At 44.8% G+C, this 21,217-nt stretch overlaps 3 protein-coding genes across 6 annotated transcripts; 1 reads left to right on the top strand and 2 right to left on the bottom strand.

Annotated features, from left to right (window-relative positions):
* Nucleotides 1-753: 753 nt before the first annotated feature.
* LOC120665008 (probable 1-acyl-sn-glycerol-3-phosphate acyltransferase 5) lies at nt 754-4,347 on the top strand. The gene is made up of 5 exons (XM_039944421.1): nt 754-945; nt 1,753-2,484; nt 2,880-3,010; nt 3,591-4,003; nt 4,189-4,347. The coding sequence occupies exons 2-5, from the start codon at nt 1,856-1,858 to the stop codon at nt 4,213-4,215; spliced, it is 1,200 nt and encodes a 399-aa protein (XP_039800355.1). The 5' UTR covers nt 754-945; nt 1,753-1,855; the 3' UTR covers nt 4,216-4,347.
* A 932-nt stretch (nt 4,348-5,279) lies between these two features.
* Nucleotides 5,280-13,151, bottom strand: LOC120665004 (H/ACA ribonucleoprotein complex non-core subunit NAF1-like). 3 transcript variants are annotated; one of them, XM_039944417.1, is made up of 8 exons: nt 11,147-11,791; nt 10,704-10,781; nt 7,674-9,989; nt 6,949-7,026; nt 6,666-6,700; nt 6,528-6,583; nt 6,011-6,118; nt 5,280-5,849 (listed from the first exon to the last, which is right to left on the bottom strand). In XM_039944417.1, exons 3-8 carry the CDS (start codon nt 8,046-8,048, stop codon nt 5,770-5,772), a joined length of 732 nt encoding a protein of 243 aa, XP_039800351.1. In that variant the 5' UTR covers nt 8,049-9,989; nt 10,704-10,781; nt 11,147-11,791; the 3' UTR covers nt 5,280-5,769. The 3 variants fall into 3 exon arrangements, 2 of the variants coding, with proteins under 2 accessions (XP_039800351.1, XP_039800350.1); XR_005671082.1 differs by lacking the exons at nt 10,704-10,781; nt 11,147-11,791 and adding an exon at nt 7,491-7,521 and having other exon boundaries at nt 7,674-8,205; XM_039944416.1 differs by lacking the exons at nt 5,280-5,849; nt 6,011-6,118; nt 6,528-6,583; nt 6,666-6,700; nt 6,949-7,026 and adding exons at nt 12,664-12,787; nt 12,865-13,151 and having other exon boundaries at nt 8,530-9,989.
* A 1,575-nt stretch (nt 13,152-14,726) lies between these two features.
* On the bottom strand, nt 14,727-21,184 carry LOC120665005 (secretory carrier-associated membrane protein 3-like). 2 transcript variants are annotated; one of them, XM_039944418.1, is made up of 12 exons: nt 20,961-21,184; nt 20,087-20,185; nt 19,738-19,800; nt 19,124-19,157; nt 18,578-18,700; nt 17,863-17,925; nt 17,668-17,761; nt 17,527-17,572; nt 17,357-17,424; nt 16,643-16,691; nt 15,282-15,347; nt 14,727-15,138 (listed from the first exon to the last, which is right to left on the bottom strand). In XM_039944418.1, the coding sequence occupies exons 1-12, from the start codon at nt 21,015-21,017 to the stop codon at nt 15,052-15,054; spliced, it is 849 nt and encodes a 282-aa protein (XP_039800352.1). In that variant the 5' UTR covers nt 21,018-21,184; the 3' UTR covers nt 14,727-15,051. The 2 variants fall into 2 exon arrangements, with proteins under 2 accessions (XP_039800352.1, XP_039800353.1); XM_039944419.1 differs by lacking the exon at nt 15,282-15,347 and having other exon boundaries at nt 20,961-21,151.
* Nucleotides 21,185-21,217: the final 33 nt, after the last annotated feature.

Genomic DNA, 21,217 nt, shown 5'->3' with positions numbered 1-21,217 from the left:
CTACTCCTACTACTCGAGACTGTGGCAACGAGTTCAGATGCTCTTGGGGTCATCAACAACACGTCACTGGGAGCTAGCTAGGGAGCAACTTCACCGTGAACCTGTGTAAAAGTAGGGTTTGCCACTGCTGCAAGACCCCAAAGCTGAAGCCTCTCTTGCAAAGAAAAAAAAGGAAAATTCTAAATTACACCTTCAAATTATTGTAGAAGTCTGACTTTCAATCTTCAACTGTAAAATCGGATAACATAGTCCATCCAACTTAAAAAAATAAAAAGTCTAATTAGATGTAAAAAATCAAAACTAATTGATTTTAAATCAGAAAAATATGAAACTAATCTAACGTTATATCCGCTCGTTTCATCGGTTATGAATTATGATTCGTCCTGCTGCTTTAGATCTCTAGTGTACTGATGTAGTATAATAAGAAAGCCTTACGGAGTTGGTGTATCAGCGTCTCTCTGCAGCCTGCACGGTGGTGCTGTGCTTACTTGCTTGAGCTTGCCTGCAGGCTGCAACTAGCCGAGCTGCTGTGCTGCGGGCCTGCGGCTACAGCTGCCTGAAACGGTGATTCCACGCATCATGGCATGGGGAACATGGCACCGTGGCCGTGCCACGTCTTTGTTGCTGTTGGCCTGTGGGGCATGGGACCGCGTGCTCCCGCGGCCCCGGGGCCCGGCTCACCCACGCGGCCGCGCCACGCCCGTCCATCCATGCCGCGGTTGGTTAAACCCTCTCGCTCTCGCAGTCGGGAACGGGAACGCCCAGCTGCTCACTCCACTGCTCTCGCTTTCCTCTCCACCGACCAGACGAGAGAGAGCCCCAGACACCGCGGCGCAAAACCCCACCTCGCTTCTCCCCCACCTCCCCTCCCCATCGCCATCGGAATCTCCAGCCAGCGCCTCGCCCCCGCGCCGCCGCAGCGGCCGGCGCCGGCGCTCCCGCCCGGTAAGTCCCGCTTCCCATCCCTCTTACACCTCGCTCCGCTCTGCGGACGCCGGCCTGGCCTGGCCCGGCTCTGCCCTCCGGTACCTTGCGCCCATCGCGCGGCACGGGCGAGCGAGCTTTGCGTGCATATGCAATTTCGCACAGTCAGTTGGCTGGCCTCTGCTTGCTGGGCAGGCGGGTTTGCGCGGTCGATTCAGCTGGGGAAACTTTTTGGTAGCGAGCCGCGGTGGCGCTGTTGGTTAAGCGTTAGCGTCCTTGTGTGATGGCCCTTTCCAGATTTGCTCAGTGCGGTAGTCTGTCTGAAAGAGCTCCGGACGCTCTCCCGTTGTCTGCGTCAAGCTTTTGGTAGTGTGTGCCCAGATTTGCTCACTGCCCTCGTCCACGGATCATTTTGCCATCACACGCGGATGGATACTCCGTTCACAAATTCTTGTCTTCTTCACTTTCCTTTTTTTTTTTGGGTACTGGCAACTGGCAAGTGTTTATTTTAAAAGCAGAAAGCAGAATGGAGACGTTGCAGTGTAGCACGGAAGTGTGAACGAGTCAAGTGTAGTCTAACTGTATTTTAGTCATAATCGCCGGATGATGCTGTCATCGACAGAAGTTAGCATGCCTTTTTTTTTATAATAGCTCTTTCATAATGCATGGCACGAAGGACCACACATCAATTGTGGTAGACGTGCTTTTTCGTAGCTCTTCCATTTTCTGTCATTATTTGCATCAGCAACCAACCACAGGGGAGCCTATTTTATTTTGAGTTGTCCTGATACTGCCATACTTACAACGATCTCTAATGACTCTGTTCAGCTCATACTTCTCCTGTCATATGTGGAGTTTGAATGATGGTTCCATTTGTGCTGGGGATGTGAATTTCTTGGAGGGAGAAGGATTTTTATTCTAGCCATACCAAATGGAGTGTCCAAGTTCAACTAGTTCCCAAGGGCGCCATGTGAATGGAAAGCAGAGCATTGATCCCCCTGGTCCTGCCACTGATAAGAATGGACCAAGACACCGTCCACTAACTCCAATGAGACGATGCCGAGGGGTACTATGTTTGGTGGTTATGCTATTAACAGCATTCATGATGATGGTTTACCTTTCACCTACAACTACTTTCCTCGTACGGTTGTTCAGCGTGCATTACAGCAGAAAGTCAACATGTTTTCTGTTTGGTATGTGGCTAGCAATATGGCCCTTTTTGTTCAAGAAGGTTAACAAGACCAGGTTTATTTTCTCTGGTGAAAGTGTGCCTCCAAAAGGGCGTGTGCTGTTGTTTTCTAACCACAGGACTGAGGTTGATTGGATGTACTTGTGGGATTTTGCACTGAGGAAAGGCTGTTTGCAGTGTATCAAATATATGCTTAAGAAAAGCTTGATGAAGTTGCCTGTTTTTAACTGGTCATTTCACCTTATTGAGTTTATCCCGGTAGAGCGCAAGTGGGAGATTGATGAGCCAATCATCCAAAGGAGGCTATCAGAATTTAAGAATCCCAGGGATCCCCTTTGGCTGGCAGTTTTTCCTGAAGGCACTGATTATACGTAAGGTCCCATCCCATTCACTTTATTGCCACATGTCTGCCTAAATAACTGGCACAATTTGATTCTCCATATTTTGGGCTTCTGGAAGGATATTCAGTCATTCACCTTTTATGAATTTCTCCTTTTTGTAACACAAGTTACCTAGACTCCAGGCTTGGTATTCTTTTAAATTGATTTTATTTATTCTAGATGCATGTACATTGTCTAGATACATGCTAATTGTTCCGTTGCATGCGCAACATCAGTCTGCATCTGTCAGACTCTGCTGTACTTTATGCCTGCCTTTTTATATATGTATATACATAACATTCTACAGCTGTGAGAATCTGCTGTGCTCTATACCTGCCCCTTTTTATCTATTTGGATGCCAACTAGTGCAAATACTAATGTCTCGGTGAGAAGAAATGTATCAGAAGTCAAGAGTATGCAGTAGAGCATGGTTTGCCTATTCTGAAAAATGTACTCCTTCCAAAGACAAAGGGATTCAATTGCTGTTTGCAAGAACTGAGGAGTTCTATAGATGCTGGTAACTGCTTATACTTTCCTTTGGAAAATTCACTTCGTTATTGTAGCATTAGCAAACAACTACTCCCTCCGTCCCAAATTATTAGTCGTTTTGGCTTTTCTAGATAAATCAATTTTGCTATGCACCTAGACATGATATATATCTAGATGCATAGAAAAATTGATGTATCTAGAAAAGCCAAAACGACTAATAATTTGGGACGGAGGGAGTATTTTGAAAAGCTGTGTCCTGAACTTGATGTTAGCATATGTTCATTCATTAGAAGTTGACATCTTACTCTGGACTGTGGATTCTTCTGGACAAGTGGCCAGTTCAATTCACTAGTAGTTGGACCAGCTGGCTGTTTTGCCTGAAAACTCTTCATGGAAGTTGCGAAACAAAATTCCAAATATTGTAATAGTTTTGCACTATCCTGGAAATGTTACTGTAGTGCATAAAGCCAGGAAGCCATGTTGCAATTGGCATTTACTGTCAAACATATTAACATAGTAAGTTATATACCGTTGAGGTGGTGAACTACATTTTGCTACAAAGATTCACCCATTTGGTTGCATGACTTGTACTTTGCTGATTGATGCAGTTTATGATATCACAATCGCATATAAACATCAGCTACCGACTTTTCTGGACAACGTTTATGGCATCGATCCCGCTGAAGTCCACATCCATATCAACAGCATCCAAGTCTCTGACATACCGACATCAGAAGACGAAGTGGCTACCTGGTTGATCGAGCGGTTCCAATTGAAGGACGAGCTCCTGTCCAATTTCTCGAAGCTAGGCCACTTCCCGAATGAAGGGACTGAAGGGGATCTGTCAACACTCAAGTGCCTTGCGAATTTCACAGTGGTGATCAGTGTTACAGGAATCCTCACGTACCTGACCCTGTTCTCATCCGTGTGGTTCAAGGTTTTCGTAGTGTTTAGCTGTGTGTTTCTTACCGTCACAACCTACTACTCCATACATCTGCCCCAGCTGATAGGTTCCCCTGAGGCAGTGGCGGATCCAGGATTCATGGACAGGGGGGCTGACATCCTTCTTCCTCCTCCAGCCCCCCCTCTCCTTCTTTCTTCTCTTCTTTTTCCCCTCATTCCTCCCCTATTTTTCCTTGATGTGCAAGCATGTAGGGGGGGCTGGCGCACCCCCAGCCCCCACGCTACATCCGCCCCTGCCCTGAGGTGAGCGCCCGGGCGAAGGTGTCTTGATTGTAACTTGTGTTGTAAGTTGTAACTGAAGGCTGGAAGCTGGATGGCAGAGCTCGTAACCACCACGCTCGGAGTGTATGTGCATATATGTTCATCGTGTATCTGTTACTGGGAACATTTGTGTTTGGTTCAGCTGCTGGGAGTATTCTTTGCCTGGACTCGTGGCCCTTGGTTCAGCTGTTCGGCCTCATTGTCGCGCTGCAGCCTTGCGGTGGCAATTTGCAACGGCTATAAACGATCTGTGATGGTCACGTTTGGATGCCGCCTGACTTTGTGAATCCAAAATCTATAATCTGGTCATGATTCTGCAGTGGATTCTAATGTTCCAAACATCGCAATCCAGATTTTCTTCATAATCTAGACTTTGCAAATCCATTCATAATCCCGGATTCTCAAAATCTAAAATCTAATCCAAACAGGGCCTAAACTCCGACAGCTTGTAAACCAAACCTGGGCCCCACAAGATTTTTGCATCGTCTGAACGACGACACTGGAAATGCGTATTAGGATAGGATCCGTTCGGGGATGGATTATATCGCGTTCTGCTGCGTTCGTCGTTCCATCTCGAGTCCTTCGCAAATTTTCTATTTCTAAAATAAATGTGACGAGAAATTTGTTCCCATTCGTCGAGAGAGATACCAAAAGTTTATCCTTGTAAAATCTAGATGATCACAGAGGTCGTTGTAGTATAGTGGTGAGTATTCCCGCCTGTCACGCGGGTGACCCGGCAACGGCGCTTTTTTGTAATTCTTTTTTGCTGGCTAATCGTGTTTAACACAGCACCACGCACCGGTCTCTTCCAAGCGCCTTTCTTTTCGATTCCAGAAATCCAATAATGTTCCAGATTCAAAGCTATAATTTCGTTTATGCTCACTCCAGCATGTGGAAGCCTTTTTCACAGCTCCTGCGGAACAAGATCACAGTAGGTTTTTCTTTTGACAAAAATAAGATAAACGTAGTTATTATTAATAATAACAAGCATCCAGCCTCAGCCCTCTTAAGTAACTTTAAGAAGCAATATTTCAGAAGTGTGGGAGGTATGTTGGAACTCTTTTTCCTTACAGTTATACTAAAAACCAATCAAATAAAACGGAGGAATGGGGAGGATCTCCCTCGAATGAAAGTCATTGTTGGAGAGCCAGCAATTCCAGGTCTGTGGCGCTGTAACTGTCTCTTACAAACAAAGCAATCTACAATAATTTCACTCGTCCGTTACTAGCTACCCACGATACAATTTATCATGTACACACAAAACACTAGACGTACCATGTGCCTACTCCTGTTCCGGTTTCCGCACAACTCATCTGTTCCGGTCACGCTACCCAGAAACTATATGCATTGTCATTTTGTCAATCTATAAACACTTGCCAACAGATGTCCACCCAGTTTCAGCTTCTTCTCAGTTCTGACATAGGGACACAATCTTTGCTTCAAACATATATATGAGGCTGCAGCTACGGACTCGTATAGCCTGCGGCAAAACTGGCATTCAACTGAAGAGCAGAAGAACCGATATTGATCAGTGCTGATATTATGTTGGATCTTGCAGAGATATCATTCGACATCCTTGACTTCAGCCTCGACGTCTTTGACTTCAGCCTCGACGTCCACGATTGTTCCAGAAGGGGCCATTCCTACATGCAGAAGCGCAAAGTGTGGTTACTGATGAAGTGATGATTATCCGGTCAGATTGCAGAAAGCTCATTGACAAGTGACTTGAAATTCAACAGTGACTTTGGCTGGCTCGAACGCAAGCGAAGAAAAATATTAAGAAGTAAACAAAATCATCTGGGACCTCTCATGCCACGATTGAAGAACTCATTGAACACTTGTCTATTTGTAGCAGCAGCACCCCTTCCAGATGAAAATCTAGCAGATTCTCTTACAAATTTGTTGCCCTGAACTGCATCATGTACAAGGATCTATTAGTTCCAACTCATGCTCCACACAGATAAGCGTAATAAAGATGCTAAACAAAGACGATTCCACAATTCTCCATTCTATCTTGGCTGAGATAGCATAAATTGGCGGAGAATTGATTGATGACATAACCAGAGAGTGTCATTTGTCTTTTAAATTGCAAATTTATAATACATACACAAGTGATGACTATGAATGTTTCAACCAGTTCAACACAGCTCTGTTGTCGTATCATATGTACAGTACATTAACATAGGTTCAACGTGATTTTCTAGTAGCAGCATCAATAATGTGATTATGCAAAAAAAAAGTGTGCGTTCACGAAGCAGTTCTTCTATGACATAAAAACAGAGAGGAAAAGTTTGACAAATCAACAGTATGCAGGAACATACCAGAGAAAGGCTGAGTGCAATAAGGACATAGTTGTGGTCCATCTTTTAAAGCTGACCTATAAGAAAAATTACACTAATCAGATTTCACCTTAAGTAGAAATCTGCAATAGAAGTTTATATAGTTCTGTTTATGCTCACTTCAATATCTGGAAGCTTTTTCCACAGTTCGGACACTGCCAACAAAAGAAACAAAATATGAAGGAGGGAACATTAACAGAATTGTGCACACAGACAGCAGAGTTTCTTCTTCCGGGGTAGGAATAAAAGATGCTAAGGTATTCAACCTATCACCTTTCCCTAAGGAACTTTAAGCAATGTTTTAGACGTTGGGAGGATTATGCAGAAACCTTTTCCACAAATACATAGAAGTTGATCATTAGAAAGAAGGATCACTGAATGCCAAATTGATGGGGAGACTTACATCGCCCTGGAGTATATCTTGCCCTGCAAAGAAGAAAAATGCACCCAGAGCCAGGATAGGCAGCAGTATTGTGAGGAGCTGTTATCACAAGAGATGTAAACATCCAAAAATATTGTCAATTGAACCAATTAGAATCATAAAATAGAAGAAAGATATGAAGAATAAATGAACTTTTGTGGTATTTAAAAGCCATATTTTAGTCATACAAACTTATCAATGCTATTTGAGAAGAGCCAATACTTTTTGTGATATGCAAATCGCTAGCCTAAACATATCAATGTTACTAGCGCCATAGAGTAAGCTAAATCAAAGTTTCAGATATCCTCATACCCAATCTCTAGGTTCTATGGAGTCCAAATGCTCTATGTTTCCATGAGTCAATGTCGTAGTGCAGAATTATGGACTAGTAAGTCAATAGCATCACATCTTAGCTCTACTAAACAACAATACTTGGAGATAGGAAATTTGAGGTCAACTATCTATTACAACACACACTGGAAAATCATGGCGCAAAATTGTAACGCATTCTTGGATGTCAATACCAGGTATCAAATTTAGCTTAGCTGACATTTGCTTCCGACCGCCAGGCATCGAAGATGGAAGGAAGAAAATAAAAAAGTTCAATACAGTTTAGTGCCAATAATCCAGACGTTCTCATCGAAATAAACACTAGGAAAACTAACCAGTTACAACTCATTTCAGAGGCAGCAAGAAAATTCTCGTACCCAGAGGGAGACGATGGCGTCAAGAACCCAGCGGAGCTGGCCTGTCACGGCGAGGTATGTCAAGACGGCGGCGAAGGCGAGGTTCCCCACAACCCGACTCATGCCCTTGTCCATGCGCCTCCCGCCGCCGCCAAAGAAGGGGCCTCTCCCGGCCCCGGCGGCGCCAAGTCGCAGCCGCTGTCGCCCCGCGGTTCTCCAAGACAAGGCCCCGCTTTTCCCCACGAACTCTGCCCGCACCGACGGTCCCGCCGTGGAAGTGGAACAAGACCCATTTGAGAATCTTGGAGGCAGTTTCCTGAACCTTGGGAAGAGGAAGGCGTGCGAACAGCAGCAGAGCGGGGGAGGTGCGAGGAGAGCAGGCTTGAGCGAGGCCATGGAGGCGAAGGGACGCGTGGGGAAGATTCTCTTCAGGAATTATCACTTCGCAACTGTTCTTCTAAATTCAATTCAATTTTTTCCCCCATTTTAGTTTGATGTTTCCACATTTATGTGGTGAAAACGCAGCAGAGGTTTGCAGCGGCAGAGATGGAGTTGGAACAATGAATCGATATCAAAATCAAAAAAATGTACAATCCAATTTGTTGATTTGGAAGCAGCCAGAAAAGAAGTCTCTTCCGCACGCAGTCGGTTTGCAGAATCCAGACAAGACGTTCAACTGGATTGAAAACGGGGCATATCTAGTGGATAATGTTTAGAGATTACTGCTTTGCCAGCTTCTATTTTTTTTAGAAATTTCAGAAAAAAAACGATTATTCCTCGCCAGGAAAAAACATTTATCACTTTCATCATAAATAAAAATCCAAAAATCACAGCACCTATCTTTTTCTTTTCAGCATAAATAACACGGACAACGATGTGAGCACGCTATGTGGCAAGCACAGAATATATATTTTAGCACCGTATAAATCGATGCAGAAAGCTTCATTACCAGAAACAACTTTCTCGCATTACAGCAACCCGGCATCTCGATTAAAAATAGACGGGAACACGCATACTGAAACCTAGCGCGAGTTCGATACGAAGTCAAAAATACACGGGGGTAGATTACCCCCGAGACTGGGTGCAAGACACCTATCTACGATGCCGGCCACCTCGGCCGCCACCTCTGCCTGAAGAATGCCGGCCACCGCGCTGCTGCCTTCCACCACGGAAGGACGAGCTCCCTTGATGAAACTGCCCAGAACTGAACTGCGGAGGTGAATGCTCAGCTCCGTTTCCATGGGGTTGTGCTGGGTCTGTGAATCCTGGTGAGTCATCTGGGAATCCAGGACGGGGTCCCTGTTCCTGCCTATTCCCGGAGGCCATGTGTGGAAGCGGTTGGCCAAAGTTGCCTTGCCCCATAGGCATTTGAGGTGCTGCACCAAACAGTGAATTCCCCACCGGGGGTCCACCACCGAATGGCAACTGATTTGCAGGCATTCCAGTCTGGGCCATGAATTGCGGGAAGGGCATGGGCATTTGGTTCGGGAAACCCCCGAAGTTCTGGTTCTGCATCTGTTGATGGAACTGGTTTGCTCCGGCAAGGAGGTTCTGCATGATGCTGGCAGCGAGGGCAGCTCCGTCTAGCCTCATATTCGGATGGGGTGGAGGAGGAAGCCCACCAGGCCAAACCATGTTTGGCTGCTGGGGCAAGAACTGCTGTGCTGGATTGATGAAGCAGCCACCCATCTGATTTGCAAGATGAACTGGTGATGGCATGGCAGGATTCATTGGGCCAGGTGGCAGCATGGTTGGAGCACGCATAGAAGCGTTCTGAGGCCCCAATGAGCGTGCCTTATTTTCAGCAACTGCAGGAGCCATGTCTGAGGAGTGAAAACGGGGATGTGGCTGCTGACCTGGTGTTGGTGCATCCCGATTCCTTGGTGGCATGTCCTTTTGGAAGCCACCACCTCTGGGCTGTGATCTCTTCTTATCGCTAGAATGCTTCTGTGGCTCGTGCTGTCTATCAGTCTGCCTTTTTGCTTGGCGTAGTGACCTTTCGTACTCAGCCTCCTTCTCATCATCAGAGAATTCAGGTTCATCTTCTTGGTTGTCATTGTCTGCGGATGCATCATAACCTTTCGCATAGAGCTCCTTCATATTCAGGATGTGATCAGCAAACTCTGCTACGAAAGAGACACTGGTTCCTGCAGTGATCCCTGCAGGAACTTCTTCCTCAGAGTTGTAGCGCACCAGATAGTAAGGATTTTTTACAGGTCCAAACAACTCATCGACAATACCAAGGGGCGTCCTGCTTTCTGTTATCCAGAGAACTGAGCCTTCATTCAGGGGATTGTGTTGGACTGATCCTTCAACAATCACTCTCTCACCCATAATCTGGATAGATAGCAGACAGGCAAACAGTCAAAACACTGATGGATAGCATAGCGGCATTTCACAAATGTAGGCCTCAATTGACCACTCTATAACAAAAACCTAAACACAATTGAGAGTACATTACTGAAAATGCTAACAACTACCAAACTCCAGGCACTAACAATCTTCAGATTGCGCTAAATAGTAAATACATTGTTATGGTATGACTCTGCACAAGTATGCACTATGCAGATGTTAAAAGAAAATAATGTATCCAAGAAGATTCAGTAGATTTCATCTGAATCTCTGGGTGGTCATGGCAACAGAGGAACTAAGTACATTCTATCTTCGTTTCTAGCTTTTTGCCTCTTAGGGTGGACAGGACACTTCAATGACCAGAAACAGGTCTGGTTACCAACAATTCACGCAGCTTAAATTTCATGGTTTCGAAGTAATGACAAATATGTAGGAGGGCCTAAAATTCCACAACGGAGTCATAAACAAAGGATTCAGTACATAAGCTTTTGAAAAATCACTAGTGCATTTCACCTAAAACTATGAAGTGAACTAGCTTTATTTTCAACAAATGACAACCATGAGATGGAACAATGAGATGGTTAAATGTACTCACAGAAGGAGAATACAGGTTTCTCCTCAAAACAAAACATTAGGGTATAGCTCTGCAGGGATAAATATAAAACACAAAAGAAGCTGCTCAGGAGGTATAAGACTTACAGCTGAGACAGTCCCTACTGGAAGAGTCTGATGATGTGGCTCCAACTGTATTTCAATCTTTGGGACTGGAGGAAGGACCTGTGAGGTATATCTATGTTAGAATAAACATACAACGAAAAAAATAATATTGAAAAGGCAGCTTATGGTCTTTTGTATGTCCTTGTAGCAACTAAACATACTGTTTGTGACAATTGACTCTAGCATTGTAACCATATAGCAATACAGTGGCATGTTGCCACACGGTTTCTACAATTACTACTACACAAAAGATAGGCTTATGCTATTCAAGAATTTAAGTATTTAACTATGTAACACAAATTTCTCTCAGCAAGAAACATAATTGTAACCCATTCACAAATGATCACACGCCACAGCAGCAAGAAAAATATCACTGAAAATGAGTATCAATGAAGATGCAATCACAGGAAAGAGCAACTCGATACCTCTGCTTCATGTTTGGATTTGCTGCGGCCCTTTGGTACCTCATTCTCTTCATCGCTCCCAACCATCAATTCACCCTCCTCAAGGAGGGCCTCCAAGCTATTGCCACCAGCACCACCAAGTTCCATGGCTTCCAGCTCTTCCTCGTCACTGCTTGACGAGGCTTCACTCGACTCCTCATCCTTCTTGTCCCCATGCTCTTCATCCTCGCTGCTTGAGGAAGCCTCGCTCGACTCCTCATCCTCCTCGCTACTCTCCGACTCTTCCTCGCTGCTTTCCTGCCCCTCCTTGCCGCCTGTCGCCGTGGTATTTATCTCAACATCGGCAGGCGCGGCAGCCATCTCCATAGCAACTGCTCCCTCCGAGACATCCTCTTTCACAGCCAAATCACCAATCCCCGACGCCAGAAGCTGATCCGGGGCAAGCAGCACGTCCGGTCCGCCGCCCACCATCTCAGCCTTCTCTCCGGTTTCGCCGCCACAAAACTGGACGGGCTCCGGCTTCATACCGGACTCACAGCTGTTGAGCGGCGGCGAACCATCCGAGACCTTTTCAGCGCTGTCGTCGCTGGTCGTAGTCGTCGTGTTAAACGAGTTTAAATTAAGCTTGGTGTCCACAACAGTGTTTCCTCAATTGCTGGTCTCAACCTGTCAAAATTATCAGAGCAGAAGCCAGACGTGAGGTTCTGTCACAAAAAAAAAACATGCTATTTCTATTTGCAAATGTCTTATTAGCATACAAGGTTCGAAATATGCAGAACATCCTAATACCTATACCAGCAAGCTAACGTAGAGAATTCCACATGATTTTCAGCACAAATCATAGTGCAGTGCACACTCTGGCAAAAGCTCACATCTTTTTCCAGTTAACTAACCCGCCGCTACATTTACTAAATTATATAGAGCTATATCACTCGCAACGGATAACAAGTATACATGAAGGTAAAGTCTGGATAGACGAAAACAAGGATTAACAGCATCAATTAATACTCGGTAAATGGCAGCTACAATCTTAGCTTCTTCTTTCAACTCTTCTGTGAGCGGAGCAGAACGCAAGGACTGCTGAAGGTTATCACAAGATTGCCTCATCGGTGCTGTTTGTTGTAAGATGGTCCCTGCACAGTGCACACTGACCCAGCAGCGGGCCGTACCACACGTTTTGCAGGCCTTAAAATCAGCCATACAACGCAGAGTAGGCTAGCTAGTTCTGTGGATTAGATGAGGAATCCGGACAAAGATGTACTCTCATTGATGGGTATGAACTGATAGTAGTTTGATGTCTGAATTCTGAAGCTATCTCTACTCTCTCGAGAGAGAGATTTCTAAGTTTATTCCCCATTGCCATATCCCACTGGAATGCTACCACTGATCGGCACAATTTCGGGAAAAAAAGGGTGGGGTGCCTAATTTGGAGGAAGCCCGGCTAGGTCGCTCATTCTGCAGTCCTCCCCTGGATACGGCCCCCACTCGCCGCAGGGAGAACGGGGGTGGGAGGAAGGGGGGCAGAGAAGGAAGCTTACGAGCTTGGGCGCGTGCTTGAGGAGCTCCCGCCTGGCGCGCTTGGTCTTGGGCACCCTGATCGCCGCCACCATCTTCTCCCTCCGGCTCCGCTCCAAGCCGCCGCCGCGGAGAACAAGCTGCTAACTGGGCAAGCAATACAAATTTGTAATGAGCAAGTTGCAGCTTTTCAGACTTGGGCAGCCAAATTAGAGTCAACTTACCTGTTGCAGACAAGGCAGCGCAGGCCCAGGCGACGGAGGGGGGGGGGGCGACCCGAGGGAGGTGGCGGCGACCCGAGGGAGGCGGTGAAGGGCGCCGGCGACCCGACGAGGAGGTGGAGGACGGCGGCGACCCGAGGGAGGCGGTGGAGGGCGGCGGAGGAAGCCCTAGGCGGCGGCGTCTGGGGGAGACGAAGCGCGACGCCCGGAGTGAGGCCCAGACGCCGAGGAGGAGAGGAGGCTACCTGAAACCCCACGACTCCCTATCACCAAACCCTAGAAACCCCACGCGCCGCCTTTGTCCAGGACTAGAGAACGGCGGCGCAGCGCATGAAGCTGTTCTGGGCTGACCTAACCAGCTCGGTATTTTTCTTGGGCTGGTATTTCTTGAGTCAGTTTAGGCCCATGAGTCCATGAAGCGAAGCTTCTTTTTTACCCTTTCGGCTCAGCTTTCAACGTCTCTCTCCCTTGCTTGCCCCTTCGCTTCGGCTGCACGCGAGTGGCAGGCGGACAGGCCGTTAAAAAGTGAAGCTTCAAGATGTGAATAAAGAGACCGCAACCTATGTCAACAGAAAGAAATAACACAACTATTACCTGCATTCTGGACTGGTAAGGTGGAACTTGAAAAAGGTTGCCATGAGTCACTGCAGCACATAAAACAATTTGATGAATAAAAGGATATGTGCAAACAATCAACATTAGTTAAGAGCATCTATGCCTTCAGGTGATTCTCTACATGAGTGAAGAGAAATGAGACAAATCAGAAAGAATTTAACATCTTTGTTCTCTTCAGAAATTTGGAAGAGGCACAAGCAAGAAACTAACAGGGATAGCAGGCAGTGCAAAAGCAAAATAGCTAATACAGCAACATCAGAAAGGCCATAAGGAAATCTTATAACGCTTGCCAAGCAAAGATGGCCTTTTCTTAACCATGTGAAATCAAGGCAGGATTAAATAAGTATTAAACAAAGAACGGTTCTACTCACTTTTCAGGTGTCGTGTAAAACTATATGACTACCAAAAGATGGTTTTGATTAAATTTAATCCTAATTTAATATGAAAGGTTACTGTATATCATTTGTCTTCTTTTTATGCGCATCTCCCAAGACCTAGGATCATGTGCAGGTACAGCAACAGTACAGATGATTGAGGAAGCTCATTGTTAGCTGTTTTGGAGGACATATATTGAGTACAGGGAAGTTCAATCAGGAATTCGGCCAGTTAGTCAATGAAGTTCAGGTGGATTAGGAAAACAATCAGTACGGAAAGGAAGATAGCATGCAAGCTGTCCAAGACAGCTAAGAGGTGTAATCAGTTAGCATAACAAGAAAGATAATGAGATAAGCTGAGACCATGTTAATATGTAAGTGTGGGTTGAAATTCAAGTCATGACAGCATTCTCATGGATCAAAGACTGGTTGTCATAATATATCGCTTCTATCTGCTATCGCAACCTCTCTAGTCCTCTCATCACAGGGCCCAGCCTATTTCTTCTCTCCTGATGCATCGTTAATTGCAAAAATCCACGCTATCCCGATAAGCCATTCTTCCCAATAAGCCGTGTCTTCTTCGCCATCGACTTTAACACGTAGGCTTCCTTGTGAAACTATCCAAATACTGTGTGAGCAAGTACAAAGGATTCAGGTCCTGACTTTCAGCATTCCTGAACGTGATAGGAGATTACAGCGCAGCGCCAACAAAACACGGCATAACCGTTGCATTGAAGAAGGTTGCAGACTTGCAGTATAATGGAAAGGGTAGACCATTCTGTACCACACAAGGATGAAGGGTCGTCGGTCTCAGAAAAAGAAAAAGAAAAAAAAATGATGAAGGGTCGTCTTGGCCAACAAGCACAGCAGCCGCCAGGAAATAAACCAAACGATTTCATTCACACAGTCGCATGCAATGCAAGCGTATACAAATACATTATATCCTACTATTCCACCAACAAAATCTGCCATTTTGCCTATCAACCACATCTAAACCGTGGCAAGAAATGGAAACCAACACCTCCCTGAAGCATCCGTACGAGGACTGTCCGAATCTTACAGAAGAGCGAAAAGAGGATCAGCTGTACGCTTTCCATGATCCATAATGGACTGCAGTGATGTACAAGACCCCAGGCCTCAAATGACACATCCGGTTTCCTTCCATCCATCAACTGGCTGTAATCAGATTGACATATGTTCATCAGAAGGCAGAACTTAGAGCACCACGTGCCGCCTCACGTTTCATCTCTGCGGCTTTTCCACTCCCACGGAAGTACATGTATACTTGCTGCATTGAGCGAAATAATTCAATGATCAAGAGATATGAAGAGCATAACGAACTTCCTTACAGAAAAGGCTACAATAGAACAAATATCCCTGGGCTATAACAGAATGAAGGCTTCGTTTGAGTAAAGAATAGATTCAGCCAACCTGAATTACAGCAATGCTCAGAAGTGATTCAAGGCAGAACAAGCCAAATCCAACAAAGTAAAATATCTGCCAAATGGAATAAATAATTGCAAATCAGCATGAGACTAAATAAGTCAACCATCATATAACTATTCAATGCAGCAGCATTGATGAAGCATGCACAAACAAAAGCTGCTAGAAAGGCTACATACAAGTGCTTATGGGAGTCAATATGTTTGAGCAGGGACACAAGACCAATCAAAATGTGACAAAACCGTGTTTTCCCCTCCGTTCCCCTCTCTACAGTTCCGCGCGAGGCGAAACAGAGGCGACGCCGATTCCGGCGTCGATCCGCCTGGTCCCTGCCCTCCGGTGGCCTCTCCGGCACTGGATCGGGTGGGGGACAAGGCGGATCGATGTCCGACGTAGTTGTAGCTGCTAGTTTAGGTTGTTTCTTTTCTAGTAGGCTAGGGTTAGCTCGCCTCTTCCCATGGTGGCGGTGCTTAGGTTTCCGGCGGTGGAGGAGCCTCCGCCCCGGCGAATAAGGGTCCTCCGGGTCTTCGGCGATGACGACGGTGACGGCTTTGGCGTGGGCTTCATCGAAGATTCTGTGAGATGATTTTGGCTTCTCTGCTTCGGCTCTAGATGTCGGAGGAAGCTCTCGGGTGATGTTGCCTACACGGCGTTCGTCTTCTCGGGAGTCTTCTTCAACTCCGGCGGCGGAGGTACAAGACTTGTTTGGCCACTTTTTTGCGAAAGGGTGGGCCTCTTTTGCAGCCCTGTGGGGTTCCGTTGCTGCGCTGCTAGCGGTGCTGGTGGCGGCGGCGTTGTCTTCCGGCCGTTGGCCGCTTTCCCGGCGGTGCTCCGATGAGAGTCGGCGTCGCGTTCGTGGAATAAAGTACTCCGGGCTTCTCTCTTCTTCGTTGTCGTGTGCTCCGGCGGCGGCATTGGGTCCGTGAGTTTTCTTGTACAGGAGACTGTCATCGGTGAAGCTTCATGCCGCCTCCCTCGCGTGACGCCACAATGGTCAGTACGACGTGCCCGTCGTCTACAGAACCAAGCTAGCTCTGTCGATATCACGAAGGATGCAATCATATTTTCTGTGTGTAGATGTAGGTCTGCGTATGTGTGTAGGGGTGTGAGTGTGTGGTGCACTTCTGTATGCGTACAAGAACAGATACTACGTCTGTACCCAGAAAGGGAGGCTTCAAAAAAAAAGACCAATCAAAATGCAAGGATTTTCATGTAAATGCTGTTTAACACCACAATACTATTCCTAGGTGTAACTGAGTATAGCGGGGCTGTATAGTATAGTGAGTCCAGATTATAAACCTAATAATCCAATAGTATAAGGATAAATACTGATAGACTTATGGACTTACCCCAACAATAGCACTCTTGCTTATGACATCAATTGCTGGCAAAATTCCACTGATGAAACAGCAAAGAAATATTTAGTACCACAGAAGCCTTATATGCACTGTAAACAGATAGAACATACTACAGTAAAAAGGTCAATTACGATTTGGCGCTAACAACAACCAAACTTTATCACTACTGCCGATAATTCCATTTAAATTGTATGACCAGTTCAGCACTTGTAGCCTAGGGGTCCTTACGAACTAAGTGACGCATATTGGATAAAATAATGTTGGTGAAGCTTAAGAGTGACATGATTAGCAAGAAATATAACTATCCGAACTTTAGGACATTGTTTTAAGTTATATTCTAGTATATGACATATCCACTACCAGGGTCGCAGAATGTGTCTGTGTGTGCTTATGCTGAAAATTTGTGGCAACTATCATATATCAGCAACAATTCCTTGTGGAGATCAACACTAACAACAGTTTTGAAGAAGGCAATGAGTGGGTTAATGAACTTAGCTGTTTGACCTCAAACATCTACATCTTAAACCTGTTCTTAAGTGAAATTTAACTTTTATGGAGTAGAACTGTTGCTAAGAAAAACAATTATGACTAGGGATAAATATGGTTCCTCAAAGATAACATCCTATAGAACTTACAACAGTTATGAGTTATGGCATCACAAGAAGTAAAAAAACAAGTATACTTTCAGTAGTATAGGAGACTTACGCCAGGGATTTTCCTTTAAAAGGAAAGGGAGGAGCCACAGCTGCCCACACACAGAAGATAATATGAATCTGGAAATGGTAGAGTCAGCAAGCCACGCAATAATTTTATGATTCTTAATGCTAAGATGCTACTGTGCAAAATTGTTATTTCATTTTATGTCGATATCTTACCATGTAAAACAGAAAAAACCACCCAAATTTCAAAGCACTCTCAGTTCTGCAATAAACATTCCCAAAAACAAGATATATGGTCATAAGGAACAATCGTGAAGGTGAAAAAAATGTATTATCGGGCAGATGTGCATACTCAACCTCATTGCATTATAAAGAGGGCGATACCATAACACATAGGCCCCAGGTGCACCAGATATGAAGTAGATAATGGCAAGCAACCAGATGATTACACCTTTTATAGAGTGATCCCCATTAGTTTGAAGTGTCAGTAAAGTAATAGATGCTGATGGAAGAAGATATTTTAGATGTCAATAAGGTGCATTTTAACTGTACCTTCCCCTTTGATCCATGCTGTTGTAGTTGCAATGATATTAAAAAATAGGCATGCTATCAATCCTGCATGAGAAGCAAGTACTGTATAAGAGAACCTCTTTTGAGAAATGTTACACCAAATGAAGGAAAATGCCACTATCATAATTCTTTTTCTGTAGAATTTATAAAACAAAACTCAATCAGTGGGGGAAAAGACTGTTGTTGTTGTTGTGGTGGGGGAAAGACTGCCCCATGGCATTGTATTAAGAAGAAGTTCAGCCTTCTATCGGTTGAGAAAATACCCCGAACCCTAGCAATGCTAGCGAGGCGGGATTTTTTTATGCAGTGTCCGAGAATAACCCAGACGAGGATGGCCAAAACTGGACACATCCGTTCCACCGCGCAAATATGCACTCCTGCAAGGTGCGAGACCAGGGGCTCGAACCCCCGACCAGTTGGTTGCCCATCGGCAGCCCAACCACCGCGCTATACTTACACGCGCGTTCGCTTCTGTAGAATTTATCAATCCGCCAATTAAATGACCATGATATATCCTTTATAATGAAATAAGCAAAGAAGTGGAAGCTTATTGCCATCACTCCCTGCTGGAAGTAACACTACTAGTGCATAATATGTAAAAAAGAAAATCACTGCCATATAATTAAGCCAGAAAGAAAAAGGTGAGGCAGCACAGCACACTAGTACTGACCAACAAATTCGGGCATTAAGAGCTTACCCAAAAACGACGAAAATGCAAGATACTGCATCCTTTGTAGATGGATAGGTATCTCATTGGAAATGTTGTGGTGGATGAGAGGGAAAAAGGGAGGCCAATTCTTCTCTTCTATCACAATGCCAGCTGGAAAAAAAAACAGGATGATAAATGTTAGCCAAAATATATAGTGAGACAGATTTGTTTATGTTGCTTGGCCACAAACAGTAGGCAACACAATAAGTGTCCAATCTAATCAGCTTTATGGAAAGAAACAACTTATTCAGAAAAATGGCCAAATTTTACATACAAACTAAACTAGAAGACATAAATAGTAGTATTTGTAAACACCACCTAGAAAAAGTAATCTTCTCAGAAAATATCAGAGATAACTGAGCACAGAAATAGCACTAAATGCTTCACATAAGTTGAGTGACAAACATCGGTTCTCACTCTTCTCAGTAAATTTCCTCAATAACTTTGCCAATTCTTTCTTATGAGTTCAAAAAATTATAGCTACAAACATAAAAAATGAAATAAACAGCTATTTCGAAACAGTATGCAATGTACCTCGGGATGCCGCCTCTTCCTTCCTTTTCAATTCCTAGGTCAATATGGAGACAAATGAAAAGGAAGCCTATCAGCATTTTAGAGAAAGAATTGTGTACAAAGTAAATAAAAAGATGGTACACGGATTCAAAGTTTCAAACATATCAGACACGGAGGAAAGCTGAAAACAGCCAATTTCCTTCTTTGACTCGAATTCTCTGATATCTCAAAAAAATTTAACAAAAAAGATCAACACAAAATACATATAAAGCAACATATCTCTCTCAAATGAAATCTTTGAGTACTGTATGGAGAATGAGTGCTTCAGCAATCAATATAAATCATATATAGAGCAAAACAAATCATTCAAATGAAATATTTGAGTACTGCTTGGCACAGGAATGCTTTGGCAATATAAGTATAATTCATGATTCGATCCATTGATTGGATACAAAACACAATGTTTAATAAAGTAGTGCATCACATAGCAGATAAATTGCACATCATAGAATAGTTTATGAAACATAACCTTGTATGTTGTACACAAAATTTATTTTATTCATCAGAGCTGCTATAGTTGGTGAATGGCACAAAAAAGCTGAAAAATCAGCAATAATAGATTAATAGGCACATACCCTCTCTCTTTTGTTTAGCTCAGCTTCCATAGCCTGGAGCTCTTTCTCCTTTTTCTTCAGATCCTAAATGCAGATATCGACGGATGCATGATGTGAGGAATCATCAGCAAATAAACTAATCAGATAAACAATCAAAATTAACTTGGCATACAAACAGTACAGTGAATGACTTAAATAAGCTATTTTGACAAGGAAATTAAAAAAAAATCATAATGAAGAGTGCATGTACCCAGATAGAGCAGGAAGCTCAGTTAACTCTATTCGTTTAGCCCTTGATGGCAAAATGGGTTCTCAAAACTTTCATTTAATGCAACTGTACAGGCCTCCAGATTCAAGGAGATTGAAGTACCTTTGTTGAATCAAGAGGAATATCTACATTGTAGAAATCAGCTGGTTCATGCGATAGAGGTGAGAGCCGAGAATTGGTGGCTGGTGGAACACTTCCTCCCTGCAGAATAGGGGAGATTTGGAAGACAAATCAGTTATAGAGTTACAAAAAACAACTCCAAATTAGAAGTCTCTGAGCAAGTGACCTCAGTAACCATATTATTTTTTCTAGCAGATATAACTAACCTGCTACTAAGCTTTAAGTAGAACAATCAACATATAGTACCATAAAATGAAAAGCATGTGAAATAAACTGAGTGAATTGAAAACACCAACCCTTCCAATTCAAGTGGGCTGAAGACTTGCCCCATGATTATACTTGCAAGTTAAACTTTGCACCACGAAACAGTCAATAAACAAGTGTCATCTGTCTAAAACATGAGTAATCCAAACCTAGCTAGCAATATAACATGGAACCAGGTCAGCAAATTGGGAGATGCCCATGCATCACAGCATAAGGCCCCCACATCGCCGTACCAAGGTAATGACAGCAAATCCCAAGTTACAACAACTAAACGCAGAACCGCATGTCCCACAAGCTACTGGTCATTCACCCTAGTTCCTTACAGGGGCACGCACAGATCTAGAGCCAAGCAGCCGCTCCACGAGCACCCTACGCAGGGCACGTGGCTACCAAACTCCAAGCGCGGAAATCTGCATCTCGCCATCGCGTGCCCCTCTAACGCTCAGATCTGGTACACGAGAGACCATGGAGCGGCTGGATCCCAAAATGCGAGCGCAGCGGAAGCTGATCGGATCCGATGGGCGCAACGAGATCTACGCGAGTGGAGACGCCGAGTCAGGGTGGCGGAGATGCTGAAGCGAGGAGCACTCACCGCGAAGGGGTTGACGTTGTCGTCGTCGTAGCCGTTGCGGCCGTGCTTCCCCGCCATCGCCGCGCCGCCGCTGCCTCCTCCGGCGTCGGGTGGTGGCCAACCGCTGCTGCGCTAGTGGCGTACTGTCGCGCAGCCTTCGAGTACGCGGAAAGAGAAACGAGGGGAGGCGCGGAGGGGGCCTGTCACCTACGACAGGTGGGGTCAACTGAGCCTGTTGGTGAGGCGTCCCTTTCCCCATTTTCAGAAATTTCTATATA

The sequence above is a fragment of the Panicum virgatum genome, chromosome 3N (assembly GCF_016808335.1).
Source record: "Panicum virgatum strain AP13 chromosome 3N, P.virgatum_v5, whole genome shotgun sequence".
Classification (NCBI taxonomy): Eukaryota; Viridiplantae; Streptophyta; class Magnoliopsida; order Poales; family Poaceae; genus Panicum; species Panicum virgatum.
This window is presented reverse-complemented; position numbering and strand designations above follow the sequence as displayed.

Bases quoted from the DNA above. Each gene is read 5' to 3' on its own strand.
- LOC120665008 (XM_039944421.1), top strand. From the start codon at position 1,856: ATGGAGTGTCCAAGTTCAACTAGTTCCCAAGGGCGCCATGTGAATGGA. The intron at 2,485-2,879 runs GTAAGGTCCCAT...CTAATGTCTCGG, and splicing joins CCTGAAGGCACTGATTATAC to TGAGAAGAAATGTATCAGAA. The intron at 3,011-3,590 runs GTAACTGCTTAT...TGATTGATGCAG, and splicing joins GAGGAGTTCTATAGATGCTG to TTTATGATATCACAATCGCA.
- LOC120665004 (XM_039944416.1), bottom strand. From the start codon at position 11,650: ATGAAGCCGGAGCCCGTCCAGTTTTGTGGCGGCGAAACCGGAGAGAAG. The intron at 10,782-11,146 runs GTATCGAGTTGC...TATACCTCACAG, and splicing joins AATCCAAACATGAAGCAGAG to GTCCTTCCTCCAGTCCCAAA. The intron at 9,990-10,703 runs GTAAGTCTTATA...CTATCTATCCAG, and splicing joins CAGTAGGGACTGTCTCAGCT to ATTATGGGTGAGAGAGTGAT.
- LOC120665005 (XM_039944418.1), bottom strand. From the start codon at position 21,017: ATGGCGGGGAAGCACGGCCGCAACGGCTACGACGACGACAACGTCAAC. The intron at 17,762-17,862 runs GTACAGTTAAAA...ACTCTATAAAAG, and splicing joins AGCATGGATCAAAGGGGAAG to GTGTAATCATCTGGTTGCTT. The intron at 15,139-15,281 runs GTTGGCTGAATC...CGCTCAATGCAG, and splicing joins TGAGCATTGCTGTAATTCAG to CAAGTATACATGTACTTCCG.